This window comes from Drosophila teissieri, chromosome 4 (genome assembly GCF_016746235.2).
Source record: "Drosophila teissieri strain GT53w chromosome 4, Prin_Dtei_1.1, whole genome shotgun sequence".
NCBI lineage: Eukaryota > Metazoa > Arthropoda > Insecta > Diptera > Drosophilidae > Drosophila > Drosophila teissieri.
The window spans coordinates 802043-820362 of NC_053033.1; the positions used below are offsets into that span (position 1 = coordinate 802043).

Sequence of the window (18320 nt, forward strand, 5' to 3'; positions counted from 1 at the left end):
TGTTTATAAAAATATTGAATTCAAAATTTGGACTTACGAAAGATCAATTTTAATTTTTTAATGTTTTTTGTCAAATTATTTGTTATAAAAAAACAGCCCTCCTTCGACAATTTTTTTTACCAATTACTAAGAAAATCAAAACCCTTAGGCATTTTTAGTTGAGGGGATAAAAGTTTTGTATTTTCGTCTTGACGTACATCTTTAAATTCATTTTCATAATCAGACAAGTCATTAGGTATACTGTTTTTCGATCCACATTTAAACAGTAGTTGAATTTTCTCATTAGATTCAATATATTCGTCAATATATACACCTTCGTTTTTTGGGTACTTTTCAAGAATAGAAATCTTTCTTTTCGTTGGATTAATGTCGATCTTATCATTAGTATTAACCTGAAGAATTGGTATTTTTGTATCTGTTGTCTTTACTTTTAAATTAATGGCTTTTTTAACGCCAATGGGAGTTTCGACAAGACATTTTAACTCTTTTAATACAATGTTAATTTGTGATTTGGTTCGAAAAGAAAATGGATACGAATGTTCATCTCGAAAATTTCCTGTGTTTTCATCCTTTAATATTTTTAAACCTACGTTTTGATAATTATATGTGTGCAAGTCTTGGCCGTTATATACATAAACAATGTCTCTGTAACAAAATTTACGGTAATCATTTTTACTAAGTTCAGTACGTACTTGCGGATCTTGTGCCGCATAGTTTTCTTCAGTCTTATGGCAGTACTTAGAAAATATATTAGGATCTATTAAGTGGTCGTTCAATATTTTTTCCTGTTCGTTTAAAGTCAATGCAAGCCAAACATCTTGACTATGTGCAGATTTAACTTTATTTAGATCGAAAGTAATCTTTTCGGAAATAGAATTAAGACGTGAGAAGTATGACTGAGCCCCATCATGTGTTGTCATCTTTAATCTGGAAGTAAATTGCGTTTCTACTTATTATTAACATACTTGTTTGTGTGTACATATGTACATATATAGTTTTTATTGATTGAACTATATGCGAACCTTCTATTAAATGGAGACAATGAGCAAAGGCTTAGATATCCTCCTGAAACAGAATAATGGGATTTAGTTAGTTAAATTCTTGAAAAATATCTAGAATTTTTATATACTCGTAAAGTAAGAAGTCAGTTGAAGCATTCTCTTTTCTGCTTGCTACAGCACTTGCTTCTCTGGTTGCTTTTCTTGTTAGCTAAATAATAATTAATAGTTACGACCCTCAAAGAAAAGTTTTTAGCAAAAAACAGAAATATCTCGAGTACCTACTAAATTAATACTATTTTAGCATAGCGACGTAACCCGAGACAGTTTTCTAATTATTAATTATTTTTAATTCCACAGGATATTGTTTAATTCCCTTTGGAACTTATTCCTATTTGATCTAGTAACTCGATACACGAAGGTGTCGTTTTGAAATTCGGGTGGCTAGGCAAATTTGTACCACTTTCCGGCAATAGTTTGCCATACCATTAAACAACAAGAAAATCGAGTTTCCTTACTATTGTTGGGAAAAACAACAAAAGAAAACAATTCAAAAATATTTCAAAAGTGTGGGCATGGCAGCTTTGGTCGGATTGTGGGCGTGGAAACATTTGGAAACAAACTTGCGCTGCACCTGTCTTTGAAAATACACATGTTACATCTGGGATCGAGGCGCTTCCACCCAATTCCAATCGGTTATAGATCCTAAAAAGAGAGAACTAGTGGAAATGCGCACGAGAAATTTCAATACTGAAAGTTTTTGGCGGATTGTGGGCGTGGTAAAAAGATTTTTGACAAATCGAAAAAAACTTACAAAACTAACAAAAATTAAAAAAAAAAAAATCAAAATATTTTTTATGTGTGGGCTGGCAGCTTTTGACGGTTTGTGGACGTGGCTAGAAGTTTTTTCAAATTTACAAGATTAATAAATTAAAATATATGAAAACATTTTCAAATGTGTCGGCGTGGCAATTTTTGGCGGTTTGTAGGCGTTAGAGTGTGCGTGAAAACATGAATCAACAAACTACAAACTCTAGAATATATATGGTGGAAAACGCTTCCTTCTGCCTGTAACATACTTTTTAACGAATATAGTGTACTCTATTACCCTAAGAGTACCGGGTAGAAAAGGAGTTACTTTTTTTCCGGGTCGTTCCCACAGATGTATATTTATACTACCTGAACTAGATAAGTCTAGTAGGGTTGTTGATAATACATTAAAATATCAATATATCGATATTTTTCCTGAAAATAATATATATTTATCGCGATATTTTATTTTGCACAACTATCGATATTGCGATATTTTTTTTATATTTTCCCTTCGTTCACTCTGATTTCCAAAGCGAAACCGAGTAAAGGTGCACGTGTTAAAATGAACATAAAATCCAATTACACTGATATAAAAAACGGGACTGCAAAGTGCAAACTCTGCGACCGAATTATTAAAACAACTGGATACTCTGCAAACTTGTCTTTGCACCTTAAGAAACCGAATGACAGACACACATATAACACAACGAGTCTTCCTAAAATCACTTAATTCTAAGTACTGGTAGCATTATAACATTTAAATTTATATAAACACAACGTATTATTATCTGCATTATAAATCTGATACCCGTTACTCATCTAGTGGAAGTGCGAAGGAGAGTCTTCAGCACTGACAGTTTTTGGCGGTTTGTGGGAGTTAAAGTGGGCGTGGCAAAAAGGTTTTTGGCAAGTCGATAAAAATTTACAAGACTAATACAAAAATGAAATGAAAATATCAAAACATTTTTCAGAAGTGTGGGCGTGGCAGCTTTGGGCGGTTTGTGGACGTGGCAGCTTTGGGCGGTTTGTGGGCGTGGCAACACTAAACTTGCGCTGCGTCTATGTCTCTGGAGTCTGTTTGCTTAATCTCGACTTTCTAGCTTTTGTAGTTCCTGAGATCTCGACGTTCATACGGACATGGCCATATCGACTCGGCTATTGATCCTGATTAAGAATATATATACTTTATATGGTCGGAAACACTTCCTTTTGCCTGTTACATACTTTTCAACGAATGTAGTATACCCCTTTACTCTACAAGTAACGGGTATAAAAATAAAGTTAATAAGACACTTTTATTTTATTTATTGTGGAAAAAAAAATATCAAATTTGTCAATATCAATTTTGATAAAAAAAATATCATTGATAGAATCGATAATATTTTAATATCACGACATAACTAAAGTTTGAAAATTATAAAATTTTGAAAATGAAATTTTAAACACAATTGGTTTTGTCAGTTTTGCATATAATTTGCCATTTTTTTCAACTTAATTTACTGACATATTTTTCATCGAATTTTGTAAAAATATTTTATATATTTATTTTTAACAAGACTACATGAATGTGTACACGCAGAGGTCTGCATACAGCAAGATTATTTAATTACCATTTGTGTTTAAAGGTTTATTTTCAGTTTTTTGGGGGTGTACGACTTATGACAGTGAGTCTAGCTTTAAAACTGAGAGACTAGAAACGGCTATATCCACCCGGTTGTTGATACTGTTTGCACAATTTATTATTTACGATCTACTACCTGAAGTTTAAATGTTTTATTTTAATTAGCAAAATTATTTTGAATTTCCCGTTTAAAACATCAAACAACAATTAATACGAATTTTGCTCTGTCGGTTTTAACTCAATATATATGTGTTGGGAATGCGCATCCGTCGATAGATCACGTTTAAAGTATCGAAAGTCTTGATTTTAAATTATTATATTATGTTCACACAGTTACGGGTTGTGTCTATTACCTTTAATAGTTATGGTTGATTTACTAGGCAAAAAATTAATACGAAACCCCACCCCAATTTGATTGCCACGTGCGTATCAAACATTAGATTGGGTACGAAAACTGGTTTGTCCTACGGTTACAAAAAATCACGGAAAAAATAAATAAGACCAATAAATGTATTCCATGTAAACCCACTGATGAATTTTTGACAGAATTTTTGCCTATTTAAATAATTTACTTATTTAAGTGATATGAAAAATGTTATGATCATTGATCTTGCTGGCGTATTATTGATTATTTAGTCGTCGATTGCTTAAGAGAATCGATTACAATACTTATTTCTATTTAATGACCTAAATGAAAACGAAAGGTCTGGCCACACTATCGAAAAAATATGTATACAATTAAATGAAATTAAATTACAAGTTTTGGATATTAAGGCAGCAATATGAGTATTGCCGACGTAGAGTACGAATATGTTGTTTTAAAAGTAAGTTCAATATAAAGTAGAACTAAGAACCGTGTTCATGCTTTTACCATAAATAGTTCCATTAGTGTGAAATTTATATTTTTAGCGTTACAAAATGCACATATTCTGTTTCAGATAAATGGTTACGATGTTAGTCATTTGTCGAGATATGAAGCGGTTCAAAAGTTCCTTCAAGCTAAAGAAACCTTTGTTGTTGAATTATGCAGACAGAAAAACAATGCATTAGATTTAGAATTAAAACAAGGCTCCAATGCCAAAATATCAAAGTTGGATAAACCCGAAGAACTTTCTGTCCTAACTGAGAATTCAGCAGAAGCGACGATCAGAACTGCCAGTGCCTCTCAAGATAAAAATGGTCATCCTTCAACACCTTTGAAAGAAATCGAGACAAAAATTCCTTTGGTTTTGACTCTACGGGCTAGAAGTCACGATGATCGTTTGGGCGGTCCACAAGCCGCATCAAAGGAAACTCAAACCCAAACAATCGTTGACACGGACGTTCTAAAGGATAGCGATTTGGTTCACACGATTACCGACAACTTCATAGAGCATGAACACCACTTGTTTGAACAATGCCTGGAACCGGAAATCGACATTGAGGTATTTAACATATTTTACTCCAGGAGTGCCACATATTTGTTGTTCTGGGTTGTCTTACTATATATGTAGACGGCAGTACACGTACTGACGAAGCAGTGCAGTGTGTGCGAAGACGACTTCTAAGTAAGCGAGTGATCTGATGGGAAGCCAGATATGGATGTCTGTTCTGGTCAAGAATATACGTACATATTTATATACTCTATATGGTCGAAAATGTCTTAAATATACTTATTGAATGCCTTCTTCAATTATAGTTTTAACAGCGTTTGTGTAATATATATCGTATCAATCTTTAGACCTTTGTGACTATATTTTAGGCGGTGTATCAAATTATGATAATTGAGGTTTCGTTAGACGCTATTTATATACATAGATAAAATGATGATTCTAAAATGAGTGTCGTCAAAGAATAGCTATGTATATAAGTAAATTAAGTTATATCAGAAATTTTTGGAGTTGGAACCTTTTACATTGTGTGAGCACTGCCACTTTTCTCTCACTTCTATTCTTTTTAAGTATTTGATATCTTAAAATAAAAATCGAAGAAGCAAACAATTTGAAATTTTATAAAAGGAAGTCGCCTTTTGTACAACTTCTACACAAATATTTTTGTGTCTAAAAAAAACCAATGGATAAGAGTTCCTAAAACTGTTATTGGGCTTAGAAATAATAGTATTATTATATACTCAACAGGAAGTAACGCTTATTAAAGGTGTTGAGCATTCAAGAAGCAATCAAATTGGTCTCATTGTTACCTCCTCCGGGCTTCAGCAATCAAGCATCGACACGAATAAAGGTGAAATACTGCGTAACAACGCAGAACAGAGTGAGGACGTGTTCATTAGTGGTGTACAACCGGAAAGTATAGCCTATCGAGATGGGCGCCTGCGACAGGGTGACCAGATTCTTCGTATTAACGGCTTGGATGTCAAAAACCAGGAGGAGTTCGAAACCCAGATAGCCGGGAGTGGTACATCAGTAACGCTACTAGTTAGTCGAATTCTATACCCTGTAAGTCAAAATTGCAAAAAAAAAAAAGATATAAATTCAAAAATAGTTCTTAAACATTAAAGTCAACGCTTCAGAACTTACCAAGTTCTCTAATAAAAACGGTTTCATTTTAATTCACTATATTAACGGGATATACCACTGTAGAATTTAATACCGTTAAAAATTAACATCCTTATATGGAAAAAATGATTGCGCTCATCAAATGATGAATAATGTTCTTTCTTAAATTGTATTTTTCTTTACCTCAGTCAAAGTCGCATACGTTTACTAAAGTATTTTAAAAATAGGTGCTGAACCCAATTAAGATAAATATATAAACCACATCCCATATAGAAAAGTTTGAAAAAAACACGAAGTGGAAGTCCAGGAATTGTAGACAAAAAAAAATATTACCCACCCAAAACATAACTATTTAAAACAAGTCAAAACAAAACTGCCTACAGTTGTGTGACCCATTGAGTAACAGCGTTAAATCGATAGAAACCGTTTTAATTAGGCAACGCACAAAGTTTTAAGGTGTAATTGCTTTAACTGGTTGCAATATTTTGGACCACATTTTTTAGGAAGACGATGATGACGAAGATATACATTTTGAGTATGCTAATACATTTCTGCCAGATGACTATACAAATGTAGTGGATAAATTGGATAAGGTTTTATTAACACGCGTCCAGTCTATGGAAGAACTATCCCATGAATCCGCCATGCAATCTGACAAATGCTATCATATACCATCGGAACAGAACTCGTCTGATTCAAATGGTAAAATATCATTACCGAAAAATATCATTGAGCAATCTACCAAGTCGTGTAGTAAAATAAAGCTTCGCCCGAATGCAAACTTTGATTACCGAAAAAGCGTCAATCAATCTTTAAGCCAAAATGAAGTTCATCTGCAATATGAATACGACGAAAGCGAGCACATTTACGAGACCATTCCAGAATATTCTGAAAGTGAACCACTATATTGTTCACCGTACCAACGTTCAAACGGCAAGACGTCGATAGATTCTTGTTCGTCTACAATAGCATCGCGAACGGTCGAAACATTAGAAACAACAATGCAACAACAAACTCAAAGAGTCGCCCAGTGGTTGGGCTTGAAGCCACAATACCCCAGAACTAGACACACTCTAGTTGGTCGACCCCCGCCGTTAAAATTAGTACAGCAACCTACTTGTAGTCGTATTTTTACCTTACGGAGCACATTAACCAACACAAGCGGATCCAACAGTAGTGGAGTGGCATACAGCGCTTATGGAACAAATAATGTTGTTATTGGAAACCCTTCGGCTCCTGGCGAAGAGGTCGATAACTCCTCAAGTGCCTACAACACTGGTGGCTCAAATAATAGCGTCTCTCCCCATCAAAATACAACAAATCCTGATGACGGTATCGCCACTGGTCGCAAGCTTGAAAGTACAGCTATTAATGGCCACAATGACAGTTTGCAGTCCACAGCTGTAAGCAGTATGCTGCTATTACCATTCGGCAAGTCTGGCCGTATAGGTCTCTGTTCTTCCAATCTGCCAACAGCATATGTCAGCGGTAGGTTATTTAGGTTAAGGAAAAAATAACAATTATATTTTAGTCACAGATAGTAGTGTCTGAAATATCAGCCGTGCTCCGATTATCACTTTTAAAAACTTGTAAGTTAGTAACCGGTTGAAAAATATCTTGAACCCTGTAAAGTACACGCAAAAGGAAGCATTTCCGTCCATATAAAGTATATATATTCTTGATTAGGTTCAATAGCCGAGTCGATCTGGTCATGTCCGTCCGTCCGTATGAACGTCGACATCTCGAAATCTCTGAAAATTTCTCCTTCTCACTACCAATAGTTTGGTAACGGGTATCAGATAGCCGGAGAGCTCGACTATTGCATTTTTGCATATAGCGTTTTCTATTTTTAATGTTCCATTTATCTATTTTTTTATGCCATTTTTGTTTTCTGCTTCTTAATTGTTACTGCTTCTTACAAACTAAAAACGATCTCTCGTGAATGTTATTTAATAACCATAAATATTATTCTATTTCAGAGGGGAAACACAACGTTGGCTTCGAAAATGAAAACAATCCACTTAAAAGTGACATTGAAATACTAAGAGTTAAACAAACTGAGGATTCCTATAGCCATTGTCCACAGTTTAACGCCCCAAACTTAAGTAGTTACCACTTTGTTAGTAGTCAAGAGGTAAGTGCAAACTTAATACAAGTTCATATGGTAGAAGAAGATATGGATCCTAAAAAGAATACATATGTATATATGTACATCAATTTGTATCATTAGAAAATTTCAACAAAGAACCACATTTAAGGCTAATTTCTGCCAGCAACAATAACGGTATGCAAACACATTCTAACAGTTGAATAAGAGTTACATCTAAATTTTTGTTAGAAAAACACATTTTCTCTAAATTTATCAATTATCACGCTTTAAAATGAATAACAAAAAAATATTTTAAAAAACGTCGATGTAATATACCAATACAATTACAACGAAAAAACTATCCGTTCTTCCAAAAGACACTAAGCATACAAGTTAAATAAATTGACTTAATTTTTTACATTTGATAAAATACGCATTTCATTAAATATATTTGGTTACCAAAATTGTATAAAGAAGATGTAATTAATTTTTGTGTAGGTTGCAAACCGATGCCATATTTCAACAAGCTTACAACAAAATTCTTCATTGCTTAATGGTGAAAGTGGTGAGGACATTCCCATGGTATGGAAGGTTAAAAGACGACCAGATGGAACGCGGTACATAGTTAAACGCCCAGTACGTAATCGACCGCAAGTTGCGATTCGGAAAAATATGCGCTGCAACGAGTTTACCACAACGGAGGAGGATACAGTATCTGAAGTAAAAATAGGTCGGTATTGGACGAAAGAAGAACGTAAGCGGCACATCGAACGGGCTCGAGAGAGGCGGCATCATCAGACGCAGCCACACCAACAATAGCCACAGTAACACTTTCCTCTTGTACCATTTAAATATTACATAGCTTTAACTACAGTCTTAAGAACACAAATTGAATTCACTGTCCAAAAATTGTATTTTATTTTATTGTTATGGTCATCAAAACCTGAAGAAATTATAACAACAAAGATTTTTTATAATTCCATTTTAAAATTTGGATAATCTAACTATGTAGGTTTGATGTTTTTGTTGTGTGAATTAAATTATTGCGTTATGAAGGTCCTTTAAATATTCACAAAAAATTTGTATCGGCTTTCGTTGTGAATTGTTCCTATACTAGTTATTTGTTGAAATCATCCCAACGTTACATAAAGTCTTCGTTGATGGCGGCACGATTATGTACGGAATATCATAACATAATAATGGAATTAATAAATTTATTGTTTATCTAAATAAAAAATCATGAACAAATTTGTTTTGCGTGAAAATATACATAAACAAGGGAGAACGATATAGTCGAATTTCTCGAATATCAGATATCTATTACTTATCTCGTGGGGGTGCGAACAAGAACGTTTCACATCATTTTTGGCATATCGATAGAAAATTTTCGGATTCCGCATGTGTAATCTGAACTTTCTAGCTTTTATAAAACCTGAGATGTCGATGTTCATACGGACGGACAGACTGACATGGCCAAATCGACTTGGCTATTGATTAAAATCAAGAATATATATACTTTATGTGGTCAGAAATATACTCTACGAGTAACGGCCGTTGCTTTCGATTTACCTTAGGACCGAAAGACTATTTTAAATAATTTTTCTTAAATTCCCAATAAGGTCGATAACGCTTCTTAATCAGGATGACTAGTGAAGTCAATATTGTCGCCCAAAAACATTCGAAACGGTCACGCCCACATTTTTAAAAAATGCTTTAATATTTTTTTAGCTTTGTATTAGTTTTGTAAATTTCTATCGGTATGCCAACAATTTGTTTGCCACGCCCATAATCCGCTTAAAACTGCCTCGCCCACTGTTTTGAAAATAACGGGTAACTAAAAGCCGAGGAACGCGACGTTAGCATTCTCTCTTATTTCTACTGAATCCAAGATTCCTTAAACAAGTTTTCTTCTTTAGTCCGTGCTAAGCGACGGAGAAATGTACTAAAGTTGGCTCATTTCGCATGTTGATGTTTTGCGAATGAGTAAACTAAGTAAATATTTAAATTATATATGTCAAAATGTTGGTTTAAATATTTACATTTACAATTTATATAGCTTACAATTTAGTCAATAGTCAAAAATCCCGAAATCTATATTATTTTAATTATAAACATTTTTATTTGAAATTTGATGATTTAAATTTATCTCAATCACAATGTGTTTTGCTTACGGTAAATATTACCTGAAACATTTCTTGTTTAAATTTAGGGAAAATTTTAATAAATAATTTGCGCCATCTAAACAATTCTCGGACGTGGCCGAATGTTGCACCGCAACTGTGCAATACAAATTCTGTTAACTCTTAAACTTTAAATTCTGTTATGCTGTTCTTCACAAATAACAACATATGACTTTTCAGTACAAGTAATCTGTCCAAAATCAACGCCTTAAGTGGTTCAGTGTGAATGATCTATTATAAAATATTTAAGTATAACGGTTCTCATCTCCAAGATATCGATAGCTGTCATATATTTGATTGTGTTCTCTATTGTGCGTTAAATGCCGGTAATGCGATTTTATTGAATTGAGTGTGCTTAATAAAAAATAGTTGCTCTGTCCTGCCAATGTATATTCCGTCAGAACAGTTCTTTTGGAGAATCGCTTTCCTTTTGCTAATTAGCTTTAGTAACTCTACATATTACCATCTTTCCATACACAAGGCGTGTCGAAATACTGTCGGAATGTGTACCTGGGGATACAAGTTTTCTAGTGTACACACGTAAATTTTTGGCCACTCTGCAGGTGTTTATATCAGTGTTATTCGTATCAAAATATATCGTGAATTTGTAAAGAGTTCATCACATGTGTTGTTAGTGGACTGCAATTAGGCAATAAGCTGTTACATTAAATTTAAGGATTGGCGCCTACATATGTATATGAACTCGTTCGATGTTGTGTGTTTCAGATAGGGTGTGAGAAGAAAAGAAGTTACAAGGGGTGAGTGACACAAAAGTTGTAAGTTAGGGGTTGGTTATGAGCGCGGTATTCTGTATTTTGGGTGCTAAGATATCGCGGGCATTCAATAAGAAAGAAAATACTTTATTTCAGTTGCCGGAAACTAATACATTAGAAAAGGTGAATTAAATAAAACAAAAAAAGATCCCCTGGGACGTAATAATATTCCTATTCCTAAGTACGAAGAATTTTCGTACCATTAGACAGATGCACAGCTATCACTTCCATAACTATGCGTATGTATACCAAATGCAATTTCGGTCTTTTCTATATATTTCAGAAAATCCAGCAAGGGGAGAACTTCAAATGTTTTGGTACTAACATTCAACTTGGGTCTTGCCAAATGTGGCCGAACGAGAGTCTTTTAGCTTAAAGCTGGGTAATACCTTGACATGTCTACAGCACACATAACCAATGAATTAAGTAGATTCAACAGAGTGAGTTCAAGTTCTCCATCGAGTTCCATCTCATCCGTCAACTTGTCATCTGCTTCCGTGTCACCAAGCTTCTCCTCATTGCGAGATAGTGCTGTTGCACCGGTTTTAATTTCGCTTCAAAAAGGGTACAAGAGTCCAACTGCTATGTCTGCTCAGGTCACATCGAAGATCCCTACTAACATTAATTTGAAAGGATCTATCCAGAAAACAAACCCAGCACACCATCACGATATGTCTGAACAATCCAAAGTCAATGAATCAACGCTACCACTGTCCGAAGATCCGAGGACATTGCAATTGGCGTTGGAACTATCATTGGTTGGATTTAACGACAATCAAAATTGCTATGCGCAACCTGCTCAACCGCTACCAATGCCCTTAAGTGCACAAAATGACTTTGAAATTGGGACCATGAACAACATGCACACATTTTCTAAAGTAGACAGCACGCTACCAATTTCATCGGCACCGAACTGCCTTCTATTACCGACTGCCGGCACCGCCAGTTCAGAAGATCGATCCAAAAAGTCGCAAAATATGACCGAATGTGTTCCAGTCCCCAGTTCTGAACATGTAGCAGAAATAGTGGGCAGACAGGGTAAGCATTTTATAAATTAAATAATATACATAATTTTTGTTAACTCATATTCACTTGTTCCTGTTGAGATTTGATTCCATAATGTAAAAAAAATTGTTATTATTTCATAGAGTACTCAAATCATTTATGTGGATTCTCTATTTTGATTTAATACGTCGTATTGTCTAAAAATAAAATTCAAGCGTTTTTGTTTTATTCTACGATTAAAATTGATTCGAATTTAAAGAATTCAAAGTACAATTTAAAGTATTGAGGGGCAGATTAATAAGAAATTTATAGGGAAACCAATATAGAATCGTTATTTTAACCGTGCTTATCAGGATCGATGGCCAATGTGATCAAGCGTCGAGATCTCAATGTCATCGTTTGTATGTTTGTCAGAAGATTGCCAAGCCCACACTAACCCCCACAAATCGCAAAAAATTTTACGCCCACACATTTCAAAGATCTTTAAAGAATTTGTATACTTATAGAGTATACTCGTAGAGTAAAGAAATATACCTAACACACATACATGATTTTTGAATGATCAATAAATGTGCTTATACTTTTTTAATGTAATAGAATTATATGTATATGTAAAGTTGGCTATACGACTTTCATAAATGAGGTCAAATCATGAGTCCTGCATTAGTTTTTATACCCGTTACTCGTGGAGTAATAGGGTATACTAGATTCGTTGAAAAGTATGTAACAGGCAGAAGGGCGCGTTTCCGACCATATAAAGTATATATATTCTTGATCAGGATCAATAGCCGAGTCGATCTGGCCATGTCCGTCCGTATGAACACTGAGATCTTAGGAACTACAAATGCTAGAAAGTTGAGATTAAGCATACAGACTACAGAGACATAGACGCAGCGCAAGTTTGTCGATTCATGTTGCCACGCCCACATTCCGCCCAAAACTGCCACGCCCACACTTTTGAAAAATGTTTTGAAATTTTTTCATTTTTGTTTGTTTCTTGTAAATTTTTATCGATTTGCCAAAAAACTTTTTGCCACGTCCACTCTAACGTCCAAAAACCGCCAAAAACTGTCAGTGTTGATGACTCCTGCGCACTTCAAATAGCTGAGTAACGGGCATCAGATAGTCGGGGAACTAGACTATAGCGTTCTCTCTTGTTTTAATTTTAGTTTTTATGTTTACCGAATGGTTTTGTGACCTATATGGTACCAATACAAATCCTTTTAGTTTTTGAGCTACCTTTAGATTTGTTAAGACTCGTGTATATGTACATATATACAAATGCACGAATTTCCTTCTATGCGATTCGTTACTATTCAATACGGATTTGTTTTTGCTAGCGGGCTTTTTTCTGATATGGGACGATTGACGTATGTATGTATGTGTAGTTTCTTTAACATTATATCGGTTTGGTTATGATTATATATTAAGAACAAGAGAGAACGCTATAGTCGAGTTCCCCGACTATCTGATACCCGTTACTCAGATGGTGAAAGTGCGCAGGAGAGTCTTCAACACTGACAGTTTTTGCGGTTTGTGGGCCTTAAAGTGGGCGTGGCAAAATGTTTTTTGGCAAATCGATAGAATTTTACAAGACTAATGCAAAAATGAAAAAATATCAAAACATTTTTCTAAAGTGTGGGCGTGGCAGCTTTGGGCGGTTTGTGGGCGTTAGAGTGGGCGTGGCAAGAAGTTTTTTGGCAAACCGATAGAAATTAAGAAGATTAACACAAAAATAAAAAAATATCCAAACATTTTTCAAAAGCTTGGGTGTGGCAGTTTCAGGCGGTTTGTGGGCGTTAGAGTGGGTGTGGCAACATGAATCGACAAACTTGCGCTGCTTCTATGTCTCTGGAGTCTGCATGCTGAGTCTTAACTTTCTAGCTTTTATAGTTCCTGAGATCTCGACGTTCATACGGACGGACGGACAGACGGACGGACAGACGGACATGGTCAGATCGACTCGGCTATTGATCCTGATCAAGAATATATATACTTTATATGGTCGGAAACGCGTCCTTCTGCCTGTTACATACTTTTCAACGAATCTAGTATACCCTTTTACTCTACGAGTAACGTGTATAAAAATAACGGTTGTGCTTATAACTATTCTTTCTTATACTTATCAGTTTGACAGATAAATTATGTTAAGTAAATGCGACTGCCATCCACAGTGATAAAAGTCCGTAAAAAAATAATTTGGAATACATTTACATTTTTAATTACCCACATTCCATTTCAGGGTGCAAAATCAAAGCTTTGAGAGCCAAAACCAACACTTACATTAAGACGCCAGTTCGAGGGGAGGAACCTGTGTTCGTGGTGACTGGTCGAAAGGAAGATGTAAACAAGGCTAAACGAGAAATTCTTTCCGCTGCTGATCACTTTAGCTTAATACGCGCATCACGTAAGCCTATAACCGACGGTCACAACAACGGAATTGTAGGAAGTGCGAGTAGCTCTAGTGGTGGTGCAGTTCCTCGCATGTCAGGTCCCCCTTGTATGCCTGGTCAGGTAACCATTCAGGTACGTGTACCTTATCGGGTAGTGGGACTCGTTGTTGGACCAAAAGGCGCTACAATCAAACATATTCAACAAGAGACGCAAACTTACATTGTGACACCATCGCGAGAAAAGGAACCAATTTTTGAAGTTACTGGCTTGCCAGACAACGTTGATACTGCACGAAAGCAAATAGAAGCTCATATTGCTCTTCGAACTGGAAGTGGATCTGGAAATGCTGATGCTATTACTATGCAAATTAGTAATTCGGTTGAGGCTAATGAATACGCGTCACTGCCTTCATTAACGCAAATTCTAAATGATGATTTGAATTCGGAAATTTTATCGTCCATATACAAAAATGCCCATGCGTCTACTCAAGAGTATGCAAATAATTCAATGAAGACGATTGGAAACGTAAGCAATTCAGTGCAGCACGTGCAAGGTCAGCATACTGGTAACTGTTTTCAAAAATCTGAGTTTGCTGATATGGAAATAGCAGCAAATATAACGGCAACAGATATATATGACAAACGTCTTCCTGGAAATGAAGTTTCTATGCCTTTGGCCAAAGCTAATGTTGCTAATATTGTTTTTCGCACTACGTCTAGTAAAACATTGTCTTTCTGTACTCCCACATCTACATCGGCATCGTTTCATCCCAACTGTAATGCCAATATTTTAACAAGATCTTGTTCATCTGCTTCTTCTACAACTTCAACAAAAAGTACCAACAATAGCGCAAATACACCTCCAGAAATATTGAATATATGGAAAAGTATTAGTGATTCAATTGACGTTGACGAGGGTATAGGGGACTCTCCCAGTATTTGGAACCAACCAGCAAATATCATACCCACAGCTCACTGCTCGCCCACAATCTCAATTAGTCCTACCGACTCTCTTTTAGGTATGGGTGAACATTCTGCAAATCAACAAAATCATAACCACATTAAAGATCCCACTATTTGTAATATCCCACAAAAGATAAAAACCATTCAAGTGCAATCCAACGCAGAAAAAATTTTAATTCATCGTGAATGCTTTGTATGTAATGAAAATAATGTTACCACTGCTTTGGTTCCATGTGGTCACAATATGTTTTGTATGGAATGTGCTAATCACATCTGTCTTTCTATGGATGCTGTTTGTCCGGTTTGTAATTCTATTGTTTATCATGCAATGCGAATTTTAGGATAATTTGAGTTTTTTTTAAGTATTTAATATTAGTTTGTTTTTTAGTTAATCGGTTATACATCTAGTCGTGGCTTCCGTGAAGTCTATTAACATTAGTTGAACTTTCAGGGATTATAGGGATTCCTTCATTTCAAATTTAGTTATGTCAGGGGTCTGAAACACAGATTTAAATTATACATTTTTTTTAAAACATGATGAACGTCTTCTATTTTTATTTAAACTTAAAATTGACAATATTTATTTTTTCAAAAGTGTTTCAGCCAGGTGTTTTGAAAATTAAGCGTTTGGCGAAAAGGTAGTACCCTTCTGAAACCTAGCTTCAGGCCAAACTAACTATCCAATATATAAGCAAATGAACTTCAAATTAGTTTTCTCTGTAACTCGTAAGAGGTTAAGGGAAGCCTTTCCGAACCTATAATTTGTATATATTGTTGATCGCAATCACTAGGTGATTCAATCTGGATATGCCCGTCTGTCTGTAAAAAAATATTAGGTATGATTCTTCTAAGGCTCTGAATTTGTGAAAGTTTTATTTTATAACGCTGATTTGAATGTTTATTTGTCTTTCCGATTGTGTCGCAAGGAACTCGACAATAGCCATTCTCTTTTGCATATTTAAACGAAATGTGGTATTGGCTTTTGTTTGTTTTCTAACAAATCTGTAGGAGCTCCGCAGTAGTTCTCCTTTTAAACCGTGTTCAAACCTTTAAGCACTTACATTAAATGGCTTTCAGGATTTAATTTTTAACAGAGAGAATAACATTATACATAAAGTATAACATTTAATGTTCAAGCTTGTAATGTATTGAAGGAAACATTTGCAATCAACATCAAAGGCCGACCTAGCCTCGGCATGTCCGTCTGTGTGTTAATACGCAAAGATTCTCAAGATTTCCTGAAGTATACAAATTGAAACGGCACACTTCAGATGTTAATTGTGTAAGTAATAAATTGATGTGTAATTGAAGCAGCTCCAAAAAAATTTGAAAGTGAGCTAATGAAAAAGTTGTTGATATATCCCGTTACTAGTCGAGTGAATGGTATACGAGGATCGTTGAGAAGTATTTAACAGGTAGATAGAAGCCTTTTTGAAAGTAGATATTGATTTATAATAAGTTTAGATTTTAAGTAGTTTGTCCGTCCGTATGAACGTCGAGATCTCAGGAACTATAAAGGCTAGAAAGTTGAGATTCAGCATGCAGACTCCAGAGACATAGAAGCAGCGCAAGTTTGTCGATTTAACTGCCACGCCCACACTTTTGAAAAATGTTTTGATATTTTTTTTATTTTTGTATTAGTCTTGTAAATTTCTATCGATTTGCCAAAAAACTTTTTTCCACGCCCACAAACCGCCAAAAACTGTCAGTGACTCTCCTGCGCACTTCCACCAGCTGACTAACGGGTATCAGATAGTCGGGGAATTCGACTATAGCGTTCTCTCTTGTTTATTTTGGGAATTTCACTCTTTGTAACCCTCTTTGTCATAGCTGCAATAGATAGAAATCTTTTAAGAAAGTTTCATACAGATAACGGGCCAACGAATGCATATACATACAGCCGTGGACGTATAAATAGCACAAAATGAAGTTCATCTTTTTGAATAGTTTTTTTAATTAAAAAAAATTTCTTGGAAATAAAACAGCTTTCGTTCTTCATAGCTTAGCTTATAAACTAATAAATTAATTAATCAAAATGAATAAATGTTTAAAAAAAAAGATGTGGAAATTTAAAAACTAAAAAACAACGAAAAATGCGTGGTCACAGAAATAGCACAATTTCAAAATATCTTCAATTAATCATAAAAAATAAGTTTAAAAGTAATTAATGTAAAGCAAATTTAATATTTGATTGAGTATCCATGATTTTTGATGACTGCGTTACATCTTCAACCCATACTCTCCACAAGATCCTGACATCTATCCTTTGGAATGGAGTTCCAGGCTTCTTGGACACCTTTCCACAAATCGTCAAGATTTGAAATTTTTTTTTTGGATATCATAACCTTGACATCATTCCATAGATTTTCTATTGGATTTATGTCAGGGCTTTGAGCCGGCCATTCCAGAACTTGGATGGATTCGTCCTTCAACCACTTTTTAACGACACGATATGTGTGCTTTGGGTCGTTGTCGTGCTGGAATGTCCATTTCAGAGGCATGTTCTCAAACGTAAATGGTTCCATTTGATTTTTGAGAATGTCCACATACATAAAGCGATCCATTACGCCATTGATCCGGTAAAGCGGACCCACACCTCGCCAGGAAAATGCACCCCAGCACATAATGGAACCGGCACCGTGCTTAACAGTCTTCATGGTGTACCTGGGGTTAAGAGCTTGGCCTTTTGGACGACGACCAAATGTTTTCCCATCGGGTCCTACTTTGTTAATTTTTGTTTCATCGCTCCAAAGGATGTTTTTCCAAAAACTCAGGTCCTTATCCCGGTGGGCCCGTGCGAAACTTAATCGTTGCGATATGTTGCGTTTTGACAGGTGCGGTTTTTTTCTGCTGATGCGTCCAAAGAGGGAAGCTTCATTTAGTCTTCTTGCCACTAATTTCCTCGATACATTTGTGCCACATTCTTTATTTCTTTCCTCCATAATTTCGCGGGAGGACTTGAAAGGATCCGCCTTGCTCTTCCGTACTAT

At 35.2% G+C, this 18320-nt stretch overlaps 3 protein-coding genes across 14 annotated transcripts in view; 2 read left to right on the forward strand and 1 right to left on the reverse strand.

Annotated features, from left to right (window-relative positions):
• Positions 1–14642, reverse strand: LOC122622934. 4 transcript variants are annotated; one of them, XM_043801736.1, is made up of 3 exons: positions 14588–14642; positions 1023–1065; positions 1–927 (listed from the first exon to the last, which is right to left on the reverse strand). In XM_043801736.1, the coding sequence occupies exon 3, from the start codon at positions 918–920 to the stop codon at positions 117–119; it is 804 nt and encodes a 267-aa protein (XP_043657671.1). In that variant the 5' UTR covers positions 921–927; positions 1023–1065; positions 14588–14642; the 3' UTR covers positions 1–116. The 4 variants fall into 4 exon arrangements, with proteins under 4 accessions (XP_043657671.1, XP_043657670.1, XP_043657672.1 ...); XM_043801735.1 differs by lacking the exon at positions 14588–14642 and adding an exon at positions 3569–3687 and having other exon boundaries at positions 1–946; XM_043801737.1 differs by lacking the exon at positions 14588–14642 and adding an exon at positions 2078–2096.
• On the forward strand, positions 4119–9264 carry LOC122622930 (slo-interacting protein 1). Of its 4 annotated transcripts, none has more exons than XM_043801721.1 (6): positions 4119–4256; positions 4371–4856; positions 5550–5867; positions 6431–7415; positions 7907–8061; positions 8515–9264. In XM_043801721.1, exons 1-6 carry the CDS (start codon positions 4215–4217, stop codon positions 8833–8835), a joined length of 2307 nt encoding a protein of 768 aa, XP_043657656.1. In that variant the 5' UTR covers positions 4119–4214; the 3' UTR covers positions 8836–9264. The 4 variants fall into 4 exon arrangements, with proteins under 4 accessions (XP_043657656.1, XP_043657657.1, XP_043657654.1 ...); XM_043801719.1 differs by having other exon boundaries at positions 4165–4256; positions 4342–4856; XM_043801720.1 differs by having other exon boundaries at positions 4165–4256; positions 4342–4856; positions 6431–7358.
• Positions 10493–18320, forward strand: part of LOC122622931 (RNA-binding protein MEX3B) — a 21403-nt gene continuing 13575 nt past the window's right edge. Inside the window, exons 1-4 of one of the 6 annotated variants that reach the window (XM_043801728.1) lie at positions 10553–10954; positions 11253–11351; positions 11400–12007; positions 14217–16899. In XM_043801728.1, the coding sequence (XP_043657663.1) occupies positions 11554–12007; positions 14217–15676 (1914 nt within the window). In that variant the 5' untranslated portion in view covers positions 10553–10954; positions 11253–11351; positions 11400–11553 and the 3' untranslated portion in view covers positions 15677–16899. Of the gene's footprint in view, positions 10523–10552; positions 10955–11070; positions 11093–11252; positions 12008–14216; positions 16900–18320 lie in introns of those variants that run through there. The other 5 variants (XM_043801725.1, XM_043801729.1, XM_043801724.1 and 2 more) reach the window with 5 other exon arrangements.

Excerpts from the sequence above, each read along its gene's own strand:
- LOC122622934 (XM_043801736.1), bottom strand. The coding sequence starts at position 920 with ATGACAACACATGATGGGGCTCAGTCATACTTCTCACGTCTTAATTCT.
- LOC122622930 (XM_043801719.1), top strand. The coding sequence starts at position 4,175 with ATGAAATTAAATTACAAGTTTTGGATATTAAGGCAGCAATATGAGTAT. Across the intron at positions 4,857-5,549 it reads AACCGGAAATCGACATTGAG|GAAGTAACGCTTATTAAAGG; the intron begins GTATTTAACATA and ends TATACTCAACAG. Across the intron at positions 7,416-7,906 it reads GCCAACAGCATATGTCAGCG|AGGGGAAACACAACGTTGGC; the intron begins GTAGGTTATTTA and ends ATTCTATTTCAG.